The sequence below is a fragment of the Colossoma macropomum genome, unplaced genomic scaffold (genome assembly GCF_904425465.1).
Source record: "Colossoma macropomum unplaced genomic scaffold, Colossoma_macropomum, whole genome shotgun sequence".
In the NCBI taxonomy this organism is placed as follows: domain Eukaryota; kingdom Metazoa; phylum Chordata; class Actinopteri; order Characiformes; family Serrasalmidae; genus Colossoma; species Colossoma macropomum.
The window spans coordinates 4286396-4308609 of record NW_023494784.1 but is presented as its reverse complement, the minus strand read 5'-3'; the positions used below and the strand labels follow the sequence as shown (position 1 = coordinate 4308609).

General features: G+C 39.2%; 1 protein-coding gene across 3 annotated transcripts; it reads left to right on the top strand.

Moving 5' to 3' along the window:
* Positions 1-11082: 11082 nt before the first annotated feature.
* Positions 11083-21825, top strand: LOC118811734 (gastrula zinc finger protein XlCGF26.1-like). 3 transcript variants are annotated; one of them, XM_036576179.1, is made up of 3 exons: positions 11083-11174; positions 13654-15063; positions 20599-21825. In XM_036576179.1, the coding sequence occupies exons 2-3, from the start codon at positions 13728-13730 to the stop codon at positions 21750-21752; spliced, it is 2490 nt and encodes an 829-aa protein (XP_036432072.1). In that variant the 5' UTR covers positions 11083-11174; positions 13654-13727; the 3' UTR covers positions 21753-21825. The 3 variants fall into 3 exon arrangements, with proteins under 3 accessions (XP_036432072.1, XP_036432063.1, XP_036432055.1); XM_036576170.1 differs by lacking the exons at positions 11083-11174; positions 13654-15063 and adding an exon at positions 19050-19142 and having other exon boundaries at positions 20349-21825; XM_036576162.1 differs by lacking the exons at positions 11083-11174; positions 13654-15063 and adding an exon at positions 19095-19283 and having other exon boundaries at positions 20349-21825.
* The last annotated feature ends 389 nt before the right edge of the window (positions 21826-22214 follow it).

Genomic DNA, 22214 nt, shown 5'->3' with positions numbered 1-22214 from the left:
TATGTTTCAATGATCCTTGGAGAACTGAGTGGAGAGATGTTCACTTAGGGTGCAAAATATACAAGTTTACCAAAGACTTCGCTGTTCAGACTCGTATTCAGAATGATGGAGAATGTGTTTTGTATCGTTATATATAGAACCTTTCTGTAAAAGCACCAAAAACGTGTTATTCTATTATTACAAACTTGACATCATAACAGCCCTTTTTAGTGCTATATAGAGCCATATACAACACATTCTCCATCAATCTGAAGAACCATTTCATCATGCAAATAAAAATATAGGCATACAAATGGTTCTGCCCAGATACTGAGCATATATCGGTCCGCTGTCTTGATAAGGTTGGCACTCCGCTGACTGTTTGCCACTACTGGTCCACCCTCGGACCACCCAGATTACTGTCCTGCACACAAGCCCTAACTAGTTTTTAATCACCTCAAACAGATTTTAATTGCACGTAGATTATTTTCTAAAATAAATGGCTAAGACAAATATTATAAACAGCTGAGAGAAAAAAACAATGACTAGGCTTGATATAAAAAGATTTTATAGAAAATGCTGTTGCTGACACTGAGCTAGATTAAAAGTATTTACTAAACTAATTCACAAAATATAACTAAAGAAGGAAGGAGGGAAAAATTAGACTGTAAATGGAAAATGAGTGGTAATAAGTGGAATTTCGTCTATGACTCCGCTTAAACACAGGTGGACCACCCAGAAAACGCTGAGCAAAACGCCAGTGGACCACCAGCTCTGCCATCAGCAGGCCAACAGTGGCCCACTATTCTCTTGCTATCAGGGTGTATAGAACTTATGGTTCTAAATCCATTCCCTTTACTAAAGAACTCTTGAAAAACCATCTGATTTAAGCGTGTAGTTGGGTTTAGAATCTTAAAACATCTTGTTTATTTTTATATGTGATTTAAATGAAAAACCTGTTAATATTGTGGCGTCAGTGTAGATTAAGACACAGGGAGGCCATAATTCCTATAAAGTCTGGCCTCAGACATGTACTCTCAGACAGATGCACTCTCAGCCCCAGTGACGTCACGTGCACATGCACTCTCTGCCACATTGGCAGAAGCAGCCCAACGTCACGGTGGTAACTTTTGGCTGCTGCTGCTAAGCGATATCATCACTTAACCCATTTTTCATCCATCGCACAGCTAGAGAAATCAGTTTAATGCACCTCCCTGTTGAAAAAAGTCATAGAACCCATTAAAAGTATCTGTTGATTCATGGTGGTTTTCACTAGTCGCTAATGATATTCTGTGTTTTCCTGATGGGTTGATATCACAGTTTAAAGGGTTCAAATCACATACTCAGGTGTAGTGGGACTGATTCCAGATACATTTGATCATTTCCTAATGGTCTCTAACGTAACCATCAAGTCAATTCCCGTTAGGAAGCAAAACCATCAGATTGTATTTTTAACAGCTCTAATCATCATCAGCATGGCTTTCATGAGTTTCAGCAAAAGCCTGTTTGTTTTTTCTGCGAATAAACCCGACATTCATGTTTATCATCGTCATAGGTTTTATTTTGAAACTTTCCATATTTAATTATCCTATTGTCAGTACAACAATGTTAATTTATGTTCAGTGTAACTCTTGTTACCCAACAGTATGTGGTTCGCTGTTTTTCCACATAAAGCTGACCAAAACACTGTCCTGGCAGAGCAGCACTGACGTCATCAATAGGCTGGCGGTGAATGTCAGGCTGAGATTGCATGTCTGCAGCCAGACCTTCTCCATAATACTGCTGTGAGAAGTGTTCTTTTATCGACACACCAGTAGTAAAAACACATACAGACACAGCCACAGAACAGGCTGTAGGACTAGGTGATAGGGTGATGTAATCAGATATCGTTGATGATGGACATTGCCCAACAGCAGTGTGTAAAAGGCAATAATTGCTGTTTTGGTAAAAGAACTGAGAGAGAATTAGAGAGGACCAATCCACCATTAAACAGCTTGAAAAATACATTTGGAAACTGGGGTTAAAGATAAAGAAGTGTGCAGGCTTGCACATCAGTAGTCTGAGAGAGAAACAGAGAGATTTGTTGAGAAACTGCCTGTGTTATTTCTCTCTGCTATGCACTGTAATGCTGGCTTAACCTTTTGTGAATAGAATCATAACTGAATGCTGACATGCTGTGGCTGCACGGAGCAGCTAAGTTAACTCTAACCTGGAGAGAAAGTTTCTCTGATCATCGTCTACGGCTGGCGTTCTCAGAAAAGATAATAAACAACATTAAATTAAATGTACACAATGTTTTGTTTACTTTTACTCTTAAAACACTGAGTAATAAAGGGGCCTTTAAAGCTGTGGTAGAGTAAGCTCCCCACTGTGTCTGCTGTGTGATTTGCTGAGTAAAATGTGCAGTATTTTCTGTACTGATTAAGTGTCCTGGTGGTTAACTGGATTATGAAAATGCCTTATTTTTAATGTGGAAAGTGCAGGCAGTGGCTTTCGAAATCACTTGCAGTCTAAAGTTTCATCAGCACGGAGCGCTTTTAGCACGCAAGACGCTGCAATTCTGCAGCAGAAGAAGCGCATGAACACACGTTTGCAATAACATTTAATGCCACATCTATTTGTTCTCCTTTCGGGGGCGGGACGGGGCAATATTATTGATAATTGCATTTTTTTTTATATCTAGAAAATATCGTGCTAATTAGTGTTTCCTCTAGAATTTTTTCAGCAGCGGTGGGAGGCCAGAAGTCTCATGCCCTCTGGACGGGCCAAAGCCAAGCCCCCTGCCCATCCTTCCCGTCAGCGTCGTTTCTTTAAACAAACAAAAAGTTTGTAAAGTTGTAAGCAAACAAACAGTAGCTCACCCTCATTGCCTAGCTGACTAGCATTTACAATAAAATAGACAAACAGTTCCTTTTGACCCACTTCATTCATATTTCATACCACAAAGTCCAAACAGTGTGCAACTGAACTTCATAACATTGCAAAGTAAGGTCCACCCAACCTCCTTGCGGTGTGCTAAGTTAGCCAGTTCACCAACTACAGCTCACTACAACCATCTGAACAGTCTACTCTACTGGCAACCGTTCTTTCGGCACTTTGGCTCAACTCGGCTCTGACTTTCACGCCATAGATAGAGACACATAGATGCTGCATTGTCTGTTGTTCTCTATCTGATGTGATATGTCCACCATGTTGGAGCGGTTAAGATCCACTTGTAAACAAACACGTGTGTTGAGATATGATGAGTTCCCATTATTAAATCGGCCATAACTTCCTTATTACTCAACTGATTTCTACTAAATTTGTGTTGTTATAATCCTTAGACATAGATTAATCTAGGTTGCATGGACTGCTCTCGGTAGCTTTTAGTTTATCTGATAACATGCTGGTTAGCTGTCCGGAGCAGCAGGAGAGTATTCAGTCTGCAACTGACGTTAAAAACAGAGTTTAGCATGAGCTCCGGTATAAAAGCAATCTCGCACATAAGCAAATTCATCAATGTGTGAATCACTTTTAATCTTATTGCACGTAAAAATTAAATAAACCTTCTAAAACACAATAAGGCTGAAGTTGGCTTCCTATTCACCAACTTCTTGTCTGAACGTTCCCGCTCCACTTTAAATGGTGCACCAGTTACATTCTGGTGCCTGAGGATGCAGTATTTAAAATGCAATGGAAAAATTCAAACAAGAAGCTGGCGAATAGGAAGCTGACTTATTACAGTAATATCTACAAGGATTAACGAATGCAGAATGCTTACACAGCACTAACAATTATTGTAAATTAAGTATTGTAACTACTACCTCAAGTTAAGATCCCTTGTAAAGGCTAAAATGATCTCAATATAAGACCAGAGCAAAAACAGTCACACCAACAGGTTCTCTGTGCTTCACCAAACATATGCCATATCTACACATAAACATCAGAAAAAAAAGTGTAGATCGTTGTGTTCTCTCAATTGTGTAATCCTGTCCCACTTTGAGTGCAATGTTTTTGAAATAGTACAGTTTTGGACAGTATCTTTCTTAAACTGATGCTCTGTAATGGTACTGAATCCAGTCTAGCAGCGATAATGACCGCCTCAATATGGTGGCGCCGTTGACGTGCTAATGCAGCATCTGTGCATGCATATCTGTGGTTTGTGCAATTTTCATTCACTTCGTGTAACCATTGTTTCAAATTTAAATCCCTCTTCAGAGTTTTTCAATTTCAACTTCATGACATTTCATAAAATTCTGAGGCAGCAACAGCAATAATTTTGCAGCAGCAGGATTAGTTTTAGCAGAGCAGGTCTGGTAATGTAATAAAGAATGTGTGTAATTTCCTGTAATTTGAAGGAAATAGGACTAGTCTCCTTTTGAGAAAATATAAGGTCATCCCATGCCAACTCACCTAGGGCCTGTCTGGTCATGCCATGGATTTCCATTTTAAAAAATCAAGCAAAATCCACAGTTTCATTCATGCAACCGTGCAAAGACTGTGCTCTAATTATTTCTTTAGTTATGATTTTTAAAAGGCTTGCCCTTTTTAGACTCTAAATTGCCTCTTAGTTATTCAGTTTAACTTCTTACAGAATGACTGAACTCAGCTGAAATGTTAACTCTGTATAAATACAACGTTAGGAATATTTCTTTAAATAGTTTCATATAAATAAATGTGTATTTTATGGCAGAATATACACTTTATCCCTGTAGACCAGTGCAAGGTTTTTGCACCACTGAACTCTCAGATAGGCAGTGGTCTTTGTAATGAGGGTTTTATGCACATCCAGCTTTGACGTTTTCAGTCACTTGAGGAACAGCTGCTCCTCTCCTATCATTTTCAGATTTTTCTGTGTAATTTGTCACCTGCTTGTGTACAGTGTGTGTTTCTTCTCCAGAAATGAGTCTTCTAATAAGCCTTCCTGTCTGTTTTCTACACAGTTTACATTTGCCACAAGTTGCTATACAGAAGAAGCTCCAGTACTAACAGAAGAACCAACGAATGGACAAAACAACAGCCAAGGAGAAAACTCACCACTGCACTGAGTGTGGGAAGAGTTTTAGAAATGGAGTTACCCTCAAAACACACCAGCGCATCCACACAGGAGAGAAGTTGTATGACTGCTCAGAGTGCGGAAAGCGCTTTATTCAACGGGGTCATCTCGAAACGCACCAGCGCATCCACACAGGAGAGAAACCCTTTCACTGCTCAGAGTGCGGCAAGAGGTTCACTGTAAAGAGTAGCCTCCAAACACACCAACACATTCACACAGGAGTGAAACCATATCAGTGTTCATACTGTGGAAAGAGTTTTACGAAGGGCAGTTCCCTAAAAATACATGAACGCGTTCACACCGGAGAGCAGCTATATGACTGCTCAGAGTGTGGGAAGAGGTTCACTCGACAGAGTCTTCTCCAACAACACCAGTGGGTTCACACAGGAGAGAAGCCGTATCACTGTTCAGAGTGTGGGGAGCGATTTACTCGACAAAGTAGTCTCAAAAAACACAAACGTAGCCACCAAGGTGTAAAACCGTATCACTGCTCGGAGTGTGGGAATAGTTTTACTGCACAAAGTAGTCTCCAATCACACCAGCGCATTCACACAGGAGAGAAACCGTATCACTGCTCAGAGTGTGGGAAGAGCTTTATCACACAGAGTGTTTTCCAAAAACACAAGCGCATCCACACTGGAGAGAAGCCGTATCACTGCTCAGACTGCGGGAGACGTTTTAGAGACAGAGGTAATCTCATAAGACACCAGCACCTTCATTCAGGAGAGAAACCCTTTCAGTGTACAGAGTGTGGGAGGAGTTTTAGCCGACAGAGTCATCTCCAGGAACACCAGCGTGTTCACACAGGAAAAAAGCCGTATTATTGCTCTGCGTGTGGGAAGAGCTTTAATCAACATAGTTATTTCCAAATACACCAACGTGTTCACACAGGAGAGAAACCATATCACTGTTCAGACTGCGGGAAGAACTTCATATATCTGAATACTTTAAAGAAACATAAATGTGCTAAAAGGAAAATGACTGCAAATGATACGTGAGTTTGTAAAGTCAAAATGTTAAAATAGGAATGCAAGCTCTGAATGTGAATCCAGTTCATGGACGACTGAGCTAAAATGTACTGGAGATTGGGGTAATCCTTTCCTGACAGGATTGTCATGGTCATTAAGACAACCAAGCAAGAATCTACACACACTCAAGAGCATAAAGGCACAAACAATTCAGCAGTTTAAGAACATGCATGAATCTGAAGTAGACTTTGTCTTGGGACCTTTCCGGAGAACACGTTTAAGAAAAAATGTGGGAAGATATTGGTGAATGAGGCCAATTGTTTTAACTGGTGAACTTACATCTTTAGCCTTTGTTTTTTCTTTATCTTTTATTTTCCTTAAGAAACTTTCTCTAACTGAGATAAGGACTTGTTAATGTTCAAATCTCATATCTGACTTTGGAGACATGCTGCCCAAGATCATAAAAGTGACATGAAGGGAATTTAGTTTGTTCAAGAACATTAGAGGTCTTAACAAACATCACCAGGATGGATATTTGGTGACCTGCATGAACATACTTGTTGACTGACCTTAATCAGTGATATTGTGTCTATGTGCAAGAATCATTCTTTAATTCGTTGCCTGTGAACTAATTCTAACCATTCTAAGCATATTTTGTGTTATGTGCATAAAGCTATAACTTAAGATTGGGCAGCATATATTTTGTCATACCTTACTACCTTCCTGACACTGGGATGTACATTATAACTGTATTTGAGAATAGAAAAAAAAGCTCAGCTGCTGGTGATAGAGGTCACTTAAAACACGTTTTTTGCTGTCTCATCTAGCGTTGTTTCAAAAAGGGAGGGGAAGTAGTACGCTACTCAATAAGTCAACACAGTGCACAATTTCCAATTTCCAATAAGTTGGCTTCTTTTTCATCAGCTTGCTTAAATTTAAATGGTGCAGCAGTTACATTCTGGCACTTTAGAATTTAATTGCTGCACCATTTAAGGTGGAACAGGAAAATTTGAAAAAGCTGATTCCAGCTTCATGTATTTTCTGTTCTCTATTAACACAGTCTTATATGAAGGTATTCCAGGTAAGTGCACCCATTAGGAGAGCAAAGTCGAGTAACCAGTGCTTGAATGAAAGCTGAAATCGAATGCAGCTGAGCTACTATTATGCTATTATTTTCCCCGCTTTTTCTGTTAGTGTCACCTGTGCTCCAACACCGCCAATCAGTGAACCCTCTAAAAGATAAATGGGTGGAATCTGTTCATTTATGTGTTCAGACATGGAATACAATTTTTTTCTCCTCAGAATTTTTAAATACTCTCATCATTTTTGCATACTGTGGTATACAGTATCATTGTCATGTCACCCAAGCCCATTATTACTACTTTGTGCAGGTCTGGATTTTAAATAAAATTTATAGGAGCTTGCTTATGGATCATGCTCTGGAATTGAAATGTTGGAGATATGTTTGATTTGATTTTCCGTCGTATTCATGCTTAAATGTTGACTGTTCATCAGTGGATTTTTGTGGGTCTGTAATTGTTTAAATGTTAATTTTGTTCAAGGACAACTACAGTGCCACTGCAATGCCAAGATGATGACAGATTATAAGAGATTCTGAGATTTTGTTGTCGTCCACTGGCAGAAGTTACCCTTTATGTTCTGACTCTCATTAACAGCCGAAAAAAAAAACACACACTTACGTTATTTTAATCACTTGATGGTACAGTACACATAAATGCAGTTTATATGCAGTCTAACGGGAAGCTGAAATTTGACCTTTTAAACCTGAATTTACTTAGTATATCTAAAGCATTGCTTAACTTTTTTTATGATGGCTTACACATTAAAATTAGAAATAACACAGTTAGTGAAACCTGACACTGAAGGAGCAAAACCTCAGACCAGATCTGCACAACTATAAGCTCATTCTCAGCCTCACACTTTCAGCTAAACACAGAAAAAAAAAAACAGAAATCTAACGTGATGTCACTTCTTTGCCACCTTTCAAAACATCACACCTGTAAACCGACTGATCAAACACAGCTGTCAGGTGCACAGACACTTAGGTGCTTAATTGTAAACTCACCAGTCAGGTGATAGCACTAAAAAAAGTAACAGGTGAGTTTTTTCTTTTTAATTCATACTTTTTTTTTGTCTCCACAAATGTTTTTGCTGCGTAATGTATTCTATCTAGAAAATGTTCTATTCTGAATAAGTGCAAAGTGCAGCCTTTGAAAATGCATGGATGTACTGACTGATGTAGTGTGGAGAGGAATAAACATGTTCATCAGTTTGCAGCGCTGTGTTGTGTTTGGTTATTCATGTTTTTTACTCTACTTCTCTCTGAATAAAATCAAACCCTAAATGATTAGAAAAGCAGATATTTTAAGAGTGGTTAAAACAAAATCAGATCGTATGAACTCATATGAATGTGTGTGCCATACCATGACAAAATTGGGTTGTTATCAATTGTTGTATAGTTTTAAATTAAGTGTTTCATTTTGCAAAATATATGAGATGTTCTGCTACCTCTGTGTGTTGCTGTGTGAACTGTGTGTAGTGTTTGGACAAAAGGAGCCCTGTTTGCAAAATTGTGCTTAAGCGATCAATAAAAAAATATGAAAAACATGCTCTCATACTCTGTATGACATACTAGCAAACAGGAAGGGTTTTTTATTGTTGCTGTCAGATTTCAGTTTATTTAAAATATAACTAGATGCACTGTACCAATCAGGTTAAGTCAAATAGACTTATTATAAATCAATGTTAAGAGCTGGTAGGTTACACTGATAGTTTATCATTGTCCCAACAAACTGCTGACACTAAAATTTCAGCCTCAACAAAAATCATGATTTTGATGAAAAATCTGTAATGTATCAGTGTCACCTGCTATTTGGGGAGCTCACATCTAAACCTACATCAAAACACTTCAGATGTAAACAAAAAAAAAAAATTAACATATTTAACTCATGTTCAGATTCTACTTGATAAAGTGAACAAAAGTAATGCAATTATATTTGATTTAATGTTGAAGGTAAAAAACAAAGACTATACCCAGCAACAAGACTAATGGATACAGAGAAATCATGAACGAGCCATTAAAGCAGTATCATGTAGGATGTTTTTAGTAAAACTGAAAGAAGTGTGATTACTGATGGAGAAGAAGAAAAACAAGTTGAGCATGCGCTGCTGCGAGTCGCCCTGTAAAAAAGTCAGGTTAGGAGGTTTTTTTTTACACCACAGCGTACATCTTTACAAAAATAAGATTTGGCTCAATGTTTAGACATCAAATAATGTCAAAATCTACGTTATACTGATGAAGGTATGATTACAATAATAGATAACTCACTCAGAAAACGCGTCCTTCACTAACTTTTGAATTCTCTTTCATTCATCCACTTGGGGAAGGGAGCAAAGCACAATCCACGTTACACAATGTTCTGCACATTGTGTGCAGCTACACATTTCCACTAGAAAGGTCTCCAAGTCCTTTTAAAAGCCCGAAGAGAAAATAGGATAACATGGAAAAATATTATCCACACTGTTGCCAGTAGTCTGAATTTACTTGATGGCACTTAACAATAAGAGTAAAAAACAAACTACTTCTTGTCCAGTTCCCGGTACCAATCAGCACTCAGTAGCAGTAATGCTAACCAATCAGCACTCAGAAGTCTCCTAACTATTACTACTATTACTATTAATATTAGTAGAATAATAATTTTCCCAAAATTCCCAAGGTTTCTTCCTCAACTGAGGGAGTTTTTCCTTGCCACTGTCACCCCTGGCTTGCTCACCTGGAGGATTTACATGTCATGTTGAAACTTTGTTCTAAACGGATTTCTGTGAAGCTGCTTTGTGACAACATCAGTTGTAAAAAGCGCTATACAAATAAATTTGATTTGATTTGATTTGAGTAGTGGTAATGTTAAAGAATTTGTACTCCATAGCAGTAATGCTAACCAATCAGCTCTCTGTAATTCAGCACCCTGCTGGCCAAAACCTGTTTGCTGTAAAAAAAAAAATATACAGTTAAATTTTCTTCACTTTTTTAGTAAAATACATCCTTCTGTTTTCCAAAATTAAAAGAAGGTCCTGGACAAGTGGTTTAGTTTCAATGAGAACTCACTCATGGGCGCCCTTTTGCCTTTTACAGTCATGTTTTTGATATAATGAGAGAAATAGGAAGAAGCCAGGCTCCTCTTAGATGAAAGAAAAGCCCACTTTTTTTATGATCGTTTATTTACCCATCATTTAATAAACTTGATCATAACAAAAGCTAATTTTATTTACATAAGTGAATAATAATGAAATTTGCCAGAAAAATACAGGGAGATTCACTCGAAAGAGGCCCCGAATATTCTGTTGTAACTCCCGTTAGGATGAAGCAATCTGAACCAAAAAAATAAGCTACATACCTTGACGTATGTGTAATCGATTGCATTACATGCGATGCCGGAAGTGAAATCTGTTTTCTGCCAAGCACACTAAGGGGTACGGGGGGTATGCACCCGGAAGTTGCAAACGGAGTTTAAACGTTGCGACGGCTGTCCGGCGCCTACCTCATCGCTCTGACACAGGGGCATCCCGGCGCATTCGAAGCTCCATATACTGAGGAGCTCATTGCACGTTGTTTCGTTCAGATCGCTTCGTCCTAGAGAGAGTTAGTACAGAATATTCGGGGCCTCTTTCGAGTGAATCTCCCTGTACCTTCACGTGAACTTTGTACATGCATATCTGTGTAATTACATATCTTCATTAGTAAAAAAAAAATAAACAAGAATTTTTGTAAATCCATTGCTGTGTTAAAGCTTTTCAGTTTTATTTAAATCCCAGTGGTATTCTCTTATGTTTTTATTTTTTCTTTTTCTTTTCTTTTACTTTTCTTTTTACTCTGATGTTTCATAAAGAAATTTAGTTTGATATGTGAATGTTGAGCCTTTATGTGTCCTACTGTTATTTCGTTAGGGTATAAACGGTTATTTGCAATAAAAAAAGAAAAGCGCTACAGGCTCTGTGATTACATGTTTCCAATATGGTTCCCCTGCAGTCCAGGTGGGGGCGTTAATTGTATCAATGAGCTTCTCCAACCCCACTAAAACGGAGAAGCAGAAGCTCCGCTCTGGTCGGCAGTCCACGCCTCCGCGCTGCTACAGTGTTGTTGGAGAAGACAAACAGGAGCTGCTCGCATCGAGGTAGAACCTGATTAACTCTTTATCACAGTGTTTACAGTGTGTTCTTCATTGTTTCTTGGAGGACTGAGTGGAGAGATGTTCGCTTAGGGTGTAAAACAGTAAGATTTGCCACAGATGCAGCCTTTATTCAGATTCATCTTGCAGTTGTGGTTGTATTTGTGTTAGAGACTGAGAATAATACTTCCCTAAAACGCCGTTTTCACATTCTCAGCTTGCCTGTTCCATCAGAAACCTTTCTGAAGCAGGTAATTACGTTACAAGTACGTACGTTCTGTCTGTGCGTATTCAAAATGGCCATTAAGTACAAATTATTCGTTTTATTCACCCTTTGCCTTTATCACTTTACGTTTCCGGTCTAAGCATAACGCACCGCAGTCAGCAGGAGGTGGTCTCGACGAGACTGAAATTAGCTTCCTATTCGCCAGCTTCTTGTTCGAATTTTCCCGTTCCACCTTAAATGGCGCAGCAGATATTATTATAATGTCTGAGTTGCCAAAATGTAACAGATGCGCCATTTAAGGTGGAACAGGAAAATTCGAACAATAAGCTGTCGAATAGGAAGCCAGTTTCACCCTCGTGTAGTCCAAATTATTCGCGAAGATTAATTACATTAGGATTATTGACTGTCAGCGTTCTAAAATACTAAATATAGCAGTGAATTAGACATTAATAAATATGTATGAGTTTTAATATAGTGGGCACTAACAATAGCAGTACCCCTTTTGGTAGTATATAGAACCATATACAACACACTTCACCATGCAAAGAACCATTCAAGCATGCAAGTGGTTCTATGTAGAATTCATGGTTCTAAACAGCACTGTTGTCTTTACTAAATAATCTTTTTAAAGTGTAGACTTTAAGGGTTTTCTGCTATGAATGTTACTGCATTTGTTATTACAAATATCTCTTCCTCCTTTGATCAGCGAGGGGAAGTTCCCTCAGATCTGCTGTACATTTAAGGACCCTTTCAGTAAATGGAGAAGATTGTGTGGCAAAAGTAATGCTGCTGCTAGAAGTGCTGCTGGCTTGTGAACTTGCTCTACACTCGCATGTAATTTGCAGGATTTGAGTCCCACTCATTCTGAAATGTTTTCTGACTATGATCTGATTCTCTTGTTGTCTCTTTGTAGCCAAACAGTGTCTGCACATGAAAGGTCTGATATTAGTTTGATCTAGGGCCGTGTGTGTGTGTGTGTGTGTGTGTGTGTGTGTGTACGTGTACATATACATGTAGGCAGAGAGTCAGATCTTTGGGGGGCAATCAAATCGAAACTGCAAGATAATGACCTCAGGTACACTGCTGAGATGATCATGACTTAATTGCATGAGAAGCAGAAAATGCAACCAACTTGTAAGACTGAACTATGAGTTTTACAAGAAGGAGGAAAAATATTCCTGCTGATTCATTTGAAATATTGAAAGCAAGTCTCTCAAAAAGAATGGGATCTGTAATTAAGGCAAAGCATTAAATACTGGAATACTTAAAACAATTCTAATAAACAAACACATACATATTTATGTTAATGGCTGCATTGACTGGAAGTTAAATAAATGAAAGGTGGTCTGATTTGGCACAGTGATGTTTGCGTGTATACAACGATTAAAACCTGTTCACTGTTTCTACACTCACTGCCCATTTAATGAGCTCTGACCATATAGGAGCACTTTGTAGTTCTTCAATCACAGAATGTAGTCCATCATCTGTTTCTCTGCATACTTTGTTAGCCCCCTTTTACCCTGTTCTTCAGTGGTCAGGACCCCCACAGAGCAGGTACTATTTGGGTGGTGGGTCATTCTCAGCACAGTAGTAACACTGACGTGGTGGTGGTGTGTTAGTGTATGTTGTGCTGGTCTGAGTGGATCAGACACAGCAGTGCTGCTGGAGTCTTTAAACACCTCAGTGTCGCTGCTGGACTGAGAACCAAAAACATCCAGCCAACAGCGTCCTGTGGGCAGCGTCCTGCAACCACTGATGAAGTACTAGAGGATGACCAACACAAACTGTACAGCAGCAGATGAGCTGTCGTCTTTGACTTTACATCTACAAGGTGGACTGACAAGGTAGGAGTGTCTAATAGAGTGGACAGTGAGTGGACACAGTGTTTAAAGACTCCAGCAGCACTGCTGTGTCTGATCCACTCGCATCAACGCAACACACACTAACACACGACCACCACCACGTCAGTCTCACTGCAGTGCTGAGAATGATCCACCACCCAAGTAATACCTGCTGTGTGGGTGTCCTGACCATTGAAGGACAGGGTAAGAAAGTATGCAGAGAAACAGATGAACAACAGTCTGTTACTATAGAACTACGAAGTGTTCTGTCTATATATATATATATATATATATATATATATATATATATATATATATATATGTATATGTGTATGTATATGTATATGTGTGTGTGTGTATTAAATTAATTGAACAATGTTCTATTATAACGCTTGTTTTTCTAAACTTTTCTCTACAGTTACCTTCAAAACGCAGGAGATGCCATGAAGAGGAATGTAAGACTGATGTAATCAAGAGATAAACTTTAAGAAAATGATGTCCCAAGGGAGCTCAAGTACTCAGCAAATGTTGTCTGATGGTCTCCACACTGACGAAGATCATGAAAGAATGCAAAATTGCACAGCCAAGGAAAGAACTCACTCCTGCTCTGAGTGTGGGAAGACTTTTAAAGATGCAAGTTCCCTCAAAATACACCAGCGCATCCACACTGGAGAGAAACCGTATGATTGTACAGACTGTGGGAAACGTTTCACTCAACAGTGTAATCTCCAGAAACACCAGCGCATCCACACAGGAGAGAAACCGTTTCGCTGCTTAGAGTGTGGGAAGAGTTTTAAAGATGTCAGTTCTCTCAAAATACACCTGCGAATTCACACAGGAGAGAAAAGATATCACTGCTTAGAGTGTGGAAAGAGTTTTAAAGAAGGGGGTACCCTCAGAACACACCAGCGCATTCACACTGGAGATAAGCCGTATGTCTGCTCAGATTGTGGGAAACGTTTTACTCAGTGGATTGTCCTGCAAAGACACCAGCGCATTCACACAGGAGAGAAACCGTATTACTGCTCAGACTGTGGGAAAAGTTTTACTGTACAGAGTAATCTGCTTAGACATCAGCGCATTCATACAGGAGAGAAACCGTATTACTGCACAGAGTGTGGAAAGAGTTTTACTCGACAGAGTCACTTTCAAACACACCTGTACATCCACACAGGAGAGAAACCGTTTCAGTGCTTAGAGTGTGGGAAGAGTTTTAAAGATGGTGGTACCCTCAAAACACACCAGCGCATTCACGCAGGAGTGAAACCGTATGTCTGCTCAGAGTGCGGGAAGAGCTTTACTCGACAGAATCACCTCCAAAAACATCTGCGTGTCCACACAGGAGAGAAACCGTATCACTGCCCACAGTGTGGGAAGAGTTTTACTCAACAGAATCATCTGCAAACCCATCAGCGCATTCACACAGGAGAGAAACCGTATCTGTGTGCAGACTGTGGGAAGAGTTTTACTGTTGCGAGTAATCTCCATATACACCAGCGCATTCACACAGGAGAGAAACCGTATGATTGCTTAGAGTGCGGAAAGAGCTTCACTCGACACAATCATCTCCAAAAACATCTGCGCGTTCACACAGGAGAAAAACCGTATCACTGCTCAGAGTGTGGGAAGAGTTTTACGGCACAAAGTAGTCTTCAGCTACACCAGCGCACTCACACAGGAGAGAAACCATATGATTGCTTAGAGTGTGGGAAGAGTTTTATTCAGCAGAGTAGTCTCCAAAAACACCAGCGTGTTCACACCGGAGAGAAACCGTACACTTGCTCAGAGTGTGAGAAGAGTTTCAGGCATTTAAATACTTTAAAGACACATAAATGTGCTAAGAGAGAGTTGACAGCTCATGATATCAGTTTGTCTAATCAAGAAACCTGATTTTTCTAAGTTATCATGAGTTATGTAACTTGTATTAAATAGCTTTCAGCAAAGTAAATTGTTATTCAAGTCAAGTAGTCTTTAGTGTCACTCCTAAACATAGCTTGTATAGATTAGAAGGAAATGTTCTTCAGGTCCATAGGCAACATAACAGCAGCTGATTACACAGAACTAAATACAGTCGAGATAAAAAACTGCATCAAACAAGTGTTGAATATGCAGTTAATACACAGGACAACAAATACACAAGCTGCTAATTAGACAGGACAACAAAAAAAAAACAATAAATAAGAACGGGAACATGCATAGATATGGAGAAACTAGTGCAAACACTGTTCACTGTAAACTATACAGACAGATTGGGGTATGAATGTGTCCCTCAGCAGCATTTAAAGGATTAAAAGTCCAGGTGTGCAGTGAAGGTAAAGGAGTGTGTGATCAGTGGTTGATTAAAAATGAGCGATATGGCAAAAATGTAATATCATGATACTTCAGTAAGTTCTCATGATACACGATGTGACACAGTATGTCACAATATTTATTTTTCCTGACATCTAAAACCTTGGAGCAGACAAAGTATTACCTTATAAAAAATACTATCAAAAACAATTGATCCAGTGGTTTGTATTCAACATTTCTTACACTGCGCTGCAGTAAATCTAATTAAAATTCTAATTAAAAACTTAATTGTCCTCTCTTTATAATCAAACATGCAGGTCGGAACTACTGATGATATCCATAAAAAAGCATATTGTGATGTATCATGATGTAATTTATCACAGTAATGATAAATATTGCCATATTGCTCAGCCCTATATTGGATGTTGGAAAGGATCTAGATTAGTCCAGGTGGATGTTGGTGGGTGTCAGTGTGTTCAGTAGTCCTAAGGAAGAAGCTGTTGTGAAGTCTGGTGGTGGTGGCGGCACAGATACTCTAGAGTGGGTAAAGACAGTCTGATGATCTTCTTAGCTGTCCTCACAATCCGCTGTAGGGTCAGAGACTGCACGGTTGCCATACCATCCAGTGAGACAGCTGGTCAGGATGCTCTCTACTGTCCCCCTCTAGAACGTCTTGAGGCTGGAAGGGGGGAAGTCTCTGTTGGACCTTCTCGGCTAGGCGATTGTTGTTGAGGTTCCAGGTGAGGTCATGTGCAACGTGCAGACCAAGGAATATGAGGATTAGTCTTTAGTCTAGCATAAATATCCGAGTGTTTGCCATGCTTCCCTCTATTGGGCACTGTTTTTGTTACCCGCTACCCCGGGCAGTGGCTTCAGGCCACCATGTGGTCCTTGGGGCCGGTTTATGTAGCAATCTGAGGTCACATAGCACCTCCAGAAGTTCCTAATTTAGGAAGCTGAACTGTGTTTTCTGATATCAAGCAGGGTCTGATGATGATATCCAAGAAACAAAAGCACCATATTTTCATACCATGCTGCATGTTTACATGAAAAAAAGCAAAAGTTCAGATTTATTTGTATAGTTTGTAAGTTTTTATACATTGTTTTTTTTTCTTGCTCCTATTTTTTTTTGAACACCACATGCTGAGAGGGTGAAGTGTTCCACAACTCAGATAAGGACTTGTTCATGTTATTCTTCAAACAGTGATACTAGCCAAGGTAATAGAAATGACATGTAGTGACTCTGGGAGATTATTTGGGACCATTGGAGACCTTGAACTTGAGCTGAATTGTTGCTGCAGATGTCACCAGGATGGACATCAGAATTGTTTCTCGCATTTGTAGATGCAGCAATGAACTGTTAAATGATCTTCAGTGATATTTTGTCTGGGGGGGCAAGAGTTAATCTGTAAATCTTTGTCATTCATTTTAGTAATCATAGCTTTTCTTGTGACAATTCTATGCATATATTTTGTCTAATTTGCATAAAGCTGTAACCACTTTGTGCAGGTTTTTAAATGAGTCCTGTAGTAGCTCACTTATTAATTGCTATTCTAGGTTTGGGTGACCCCATACACAAAAAGTAGACAAATCTTTGCTTTTTGTGTGTTTGGATTGTTTTATTATTTTCTATTGAGTCAAGTTGAAAACAAATAAAAGCACTACTATGCTGAAATTGTTTGGGGTTTGTCTTTTTTGGCAAATAAAATGTATACACAGTCAGGTCTATAAATATTTGGATGTTGACAAAGTTACTGTTATTTGAGCTGTCAACCACAGCATGTTGGAGTTTAAATTTAGTAGTGAATATGAGCTCAAACTTCAGACTTTCAGCTTCAGCATGAGATTATTAACATCCAAATTCAAGTGACCGGGGTGGAAATTGCACCCTTTTCATACACAGCCCCCCATTTGTAGGGGTTTACTCTGGAAAGCTCTAGAGACCACTTTCAAAAAGTTTGTTTTTCACTGTATACAGTTTTTTGTGGCTTCTACCCACTTAAAAATGGTTCTTCTGTTGTTACAATGTCAAGCTTAAAACAATAATAGAACCCTTTTTGGTGACTATTATTGTTTTAAGCTTAAAATACGTTCTCTACAGAACCAACACGTTCTCCATCAATCTGAAGAATAATTTCACTGTGCGAAGAACCATTTAAGCATGGAATAGTTCCATATAGGATTTATGATGCTAAACAGGCCCTTCCTTTTACCAAAGAACCCTTAAAGAACCATCTTTTTTTTAACAGTGTAGCAAAATCAAAGAACATTGTATTCATGAATGCATATTTAATAATTTATCAAATTTAAAATAGAAGCTAAACAATACATGAGTTCTATTATCTTTTCTAAAAAAACAACAAAATCTATTAAGACAATTGATATACGCCCTTTCCTTACAACCCTGGGAACGTGAGGTGGGACACTACAAAATGTAAATAAAACTGGAAATTATTTACACTCTGTATTTAATCAAATGTTGAAACTGAGAAATATCTTTTTTTTTTTAAATATATGTCCATTTTGAATTTGATGCCAGCAACATGTTTAAAAAAATTTGGGACAGGGGCATGTTTACCACTGTGCTGCATCACCTTCACCATCATCATCATAGCTGCTCAACAGTTCAGCTGCTCAACAGTTCTCCTTTGTCATGTTTTTCGCTTCATAATGCACCACGTGTTATCAGTGGTGACAGGTGTGGACTGCAGGCAGGTCAGTTTAGCACCCAGACTCTTTTACTATGAAGCTATGCTGTTGTAATACATGCAGAATGTGGTTTGACATTGTCTTGCTGAAGTAAGCAAGGGCTTCTGTAAAAAAGACATCATCTGGATGGCAGCATTTGTTGCTCCAAAACATGTACATATTATTCAGCATTAATGGTGCCTTCACAGATGTGCAAGTCACTCATACCATGTGCACTAATGCACCCCCATACCATCACGGATGTTGGCCTTTGAACTGTGTGCTGACAAGCCTGATGGCCCTTCTCTTTAACCTGGAGAATGCAGTGTCCATGATTTCCAAAAAGAACTTAAAATTTTGATTTGTCAGACCACAGAACACTTTTCCACTTCATCTCAGTCCATTGTTTTCATAATGGTTTTCAGAAGTGTTCCTGAGCACATTAGTGATTTCAACTACAGAAACAATATGCTTTAAAATGTTTTGCACATCATTGTATTTTGTTTTTATTTACATTTTGCACAGCATCACAATTTGGAAATGGAGTTGAAATATATCCCTGTAAATTAATTCCTGTAAATTCTATCCCCTTGGCTCCTTCCTTTTTCCTTTACTTTTTAAAATGACAGTAATTAAGTTACGTTTTAAATGTAGGCATATTTTGTTTTATCTTAGACATTATTGTAATCGCTTACTACTTGCAGTCTAATAATAAATGTTCCCAGTACGGTTTCCCCTGCAGTACAGCTGGGGACGCTAACTGTTTCAGTGTGGTTCCCCTGCAGTCCAGGTGGGGGCGTTAATTGTATCACTTAGCTTCTCCACCCCAATAAAGCGGAGAAGTAGAAGCTCGGCTCCGATCAGCAGTCCACGCCTCCGCGCTTCTACAGTGTTGTTGGAGGGAGACAAACAGGAGCTGCTCTCATCGAGGTAGAACCTGATTAACTCTTTATCACAGTGTTTGCAGTGTGTTTTTCGTTGATCCTCGGAGACATGCATGGAGAGATGACAAATAAAGGAGAAGTAAGACGTAAAATGAACTAGAGTGAATGGGAAGAGAACATTCTAGAGGTATGGTACACCAACCAAATACTTGTCAGTGTCCTCTAGCCTTTAGGATGCAAAATATACAAACTTCCTGCAGAAGCAGTCTTTGTTAATTAATTACTAAATCAAAATATTTAATAATAACTTTCTATTTTTTGGGATATTGACATATGCATTACCAGTATGATTGGATTAGATTCAACTTTGTCATTTTGTCATATAAGGTACAGAGCCAATGAAATGCAATTAGTATCTAACCTGAAGGGCAAAATACAATATTATTTACATGTAAAGTTCAAGACAGTAACCGTGGTGGGAGGTGCTGTGGTTACCTTTGTGTGCTAAATTTTTGCAGTCAATTAAACATTAATTAGGAGGTATTACTCAGTGTGCAAAACATCTCATGTAACTCAGGGGGGTCCCATTTTGGCCGACTACTCCAGTGTTGGTTGGCTGCCACCTCACTCGCAATAGCTTTAGTGGTAATACTAATGGTGATACTAGCTTTAATGGTAGCAACATGCTTGATTTATCAATTCTTCAGGTAATGCTCTTTTCTAGTTTGTTAATGTGCTGTTTCACACATTAACTGAGATCTTACAGTAACAATTCTCTCTTTACACCAAACTCTTCAGACATTTGGTGAGCTTTCAGATTTACAAATATGCTATGGCACATTTTAAAGAGGCATCCCGGGCATAATTAGGGTTGCTAGGCTATGAAAGACCAACTGGGTGAACCAGTTTGCTACAGCACCTCCATGAGGCAGACCAAGGCAGATGCATGTCATATTGTGGGTGAATTAGGCTAAAAAGTGAACTTTCAATTAATATTTGAGTGTCTATTTTACATCATAGTAGTTTTATTGGAGGTGTGGCTGCAGATTTCTGAAAATTAGTCTACTGAAAAGAATGGAAGCTGTAATAAAGGAACAATGGACACACTAAAGATTGGGATGATTGGAAATGGAAATTAAGTAAATGAAAGGTTGTCTCTGAACATTGGCACAGTACTGTGTTAATATATTGTACTTCTGCAGAATTACATGATGTCCTATTAAGTCTTGTTTTCCTAAACTTTCTTCCACAGTTTAAATTTGCCTTCATAAAAACAGCAGGACATGATTCCACCAAGAATAAAGTGTCAGACTGATGTAATGAAGAGGTAAAATATGAGAATATGACTTCAAGAAGAAGCTCAAGTACTGAGCAAATGTCATCTGGTGGTCTCCACACTAATGCAGTTCCCATAAAAATGCAAACATGTAGAGACAAGGAAAGAAGTTACCCCTGCTCCGAGTGTGGGAGGGCTTTTAAAAACGGAAGTTCCCTCAAAACACACCAGCGCATCCACACAGGGGAGAAACCGTATGACTGTCCAGACTGTGGGAAGAGTTTTACTCAGCAGAGTAGTCTCCAAAAACACCAGCGCACTCACACAGGAGAGAAACCCTATCACTGCTTAGAATGTGGGAAGAGCTTTACAGGTAGAGGTATCCTCAGAACACACCAGCGAATTCACACAGGAGAGAAACCATTTGTCTGCTCAGAGTGTGGGAAGAGTTTTACAGATGGAAGTATCCTCAAAACACACCAGCGAATTCACACTGGATATAAGCCATATAATTGCTCAGAGTGTGGGAAGAGTTTTACTCAGTGGAATATCCTCCAAAGACACCAGCGTATTCACACAGGAGAGAAACCGTTTGACTGTTTAGACTGTGGGAAGAGTTTCAGTGTACAGAGTAGTCTCCAAAGACACCAGCGCATTCACACAGGCGAGAAACCATATTATTGCTCAGAGTGTGGGAGGAGTTTTACTCGACAGAGCCATTTCCAAGCACATCAGCGCATCCACACAGGAGACAAACCGTATTACTGTTCAGAGTGCGGGAAGAGTTTTAAAGATGGAAGTTCCCTCACAACACACCAGCGCATTCACACAGGAGAGAAACCGTATCACTGCTCGGAGTGTGGGAAGAGTTTTTCTCAGAAGAATAGTTTGCAAACCCATCAGCGCGTTCACACAGGAGAGAAACCGTATCTTTGTGCACACTGTGGGAAGAGTTTTACTGTACTTAGTAATCTCCAAACACACCAGCGCATCCACACAGGAGAGAAACCTTATGATTGCTCAGAGTGCGGGAAGAGCTTCACACGTCAGAATCATCTCCAAAAACATCTGCGTGTTCACACAGGAGAAAAACCGTATCACTGCTCAGAGTGTGGGACGAGTTTTACTGCACAGAGTAGCCTCCAAACACACCAGCGCATTCACACAGGGGAGAAACCGTATAATTGCTTAGAGTGTGGGAAGAGCTTTAATCAGCAGAGTAGTCTTCAAAAACATCAGCGCATTCACACAGGAGAAAAGCCGTATCATTGCTCGGAGTGTGGGAAGAGTTTCAGGCATTCAAATACTTTAAAGACCCATAAATGTGCTAAGGAGGGGGAGACAGCTCATGATATGAGTTTGTCTAATCAAGAAACCTGATTTTTCTTATAACGTAGGGTGTCATGAGTTATGTAACCTCAAATCAAGTCAAGCGGTTTTTGTCATTCCTCAATATAACTTGTACACACTGGAATGACGTACCGTTCTTTAGGTGACATGACGCAACACAACAGCACCACATACACATAGCACAGTGTGAAACGCATGCAGAATGTATAATAAATGCAATAACGACAATAAGTAAACACAACAAAAACAGAACAATAAATACACATTATGCTAATTAGATTATAAGAGGATAACAAACAATTTATATGAATAGGCATTAAGGGTGTAATGGTACACAGAATGGTACAGCCTAGTTCACACCATGGTTTGGACATCATGGTTCAGTATGAGTTTGGTACAACGGAAAAAGCAACAAAAAACAGTCAAATGCCTAAAGCTAGGTTTCTTCTAATTTTGTTGAACAGACAATAGTGCAAGTTACAGGTTGTTCCA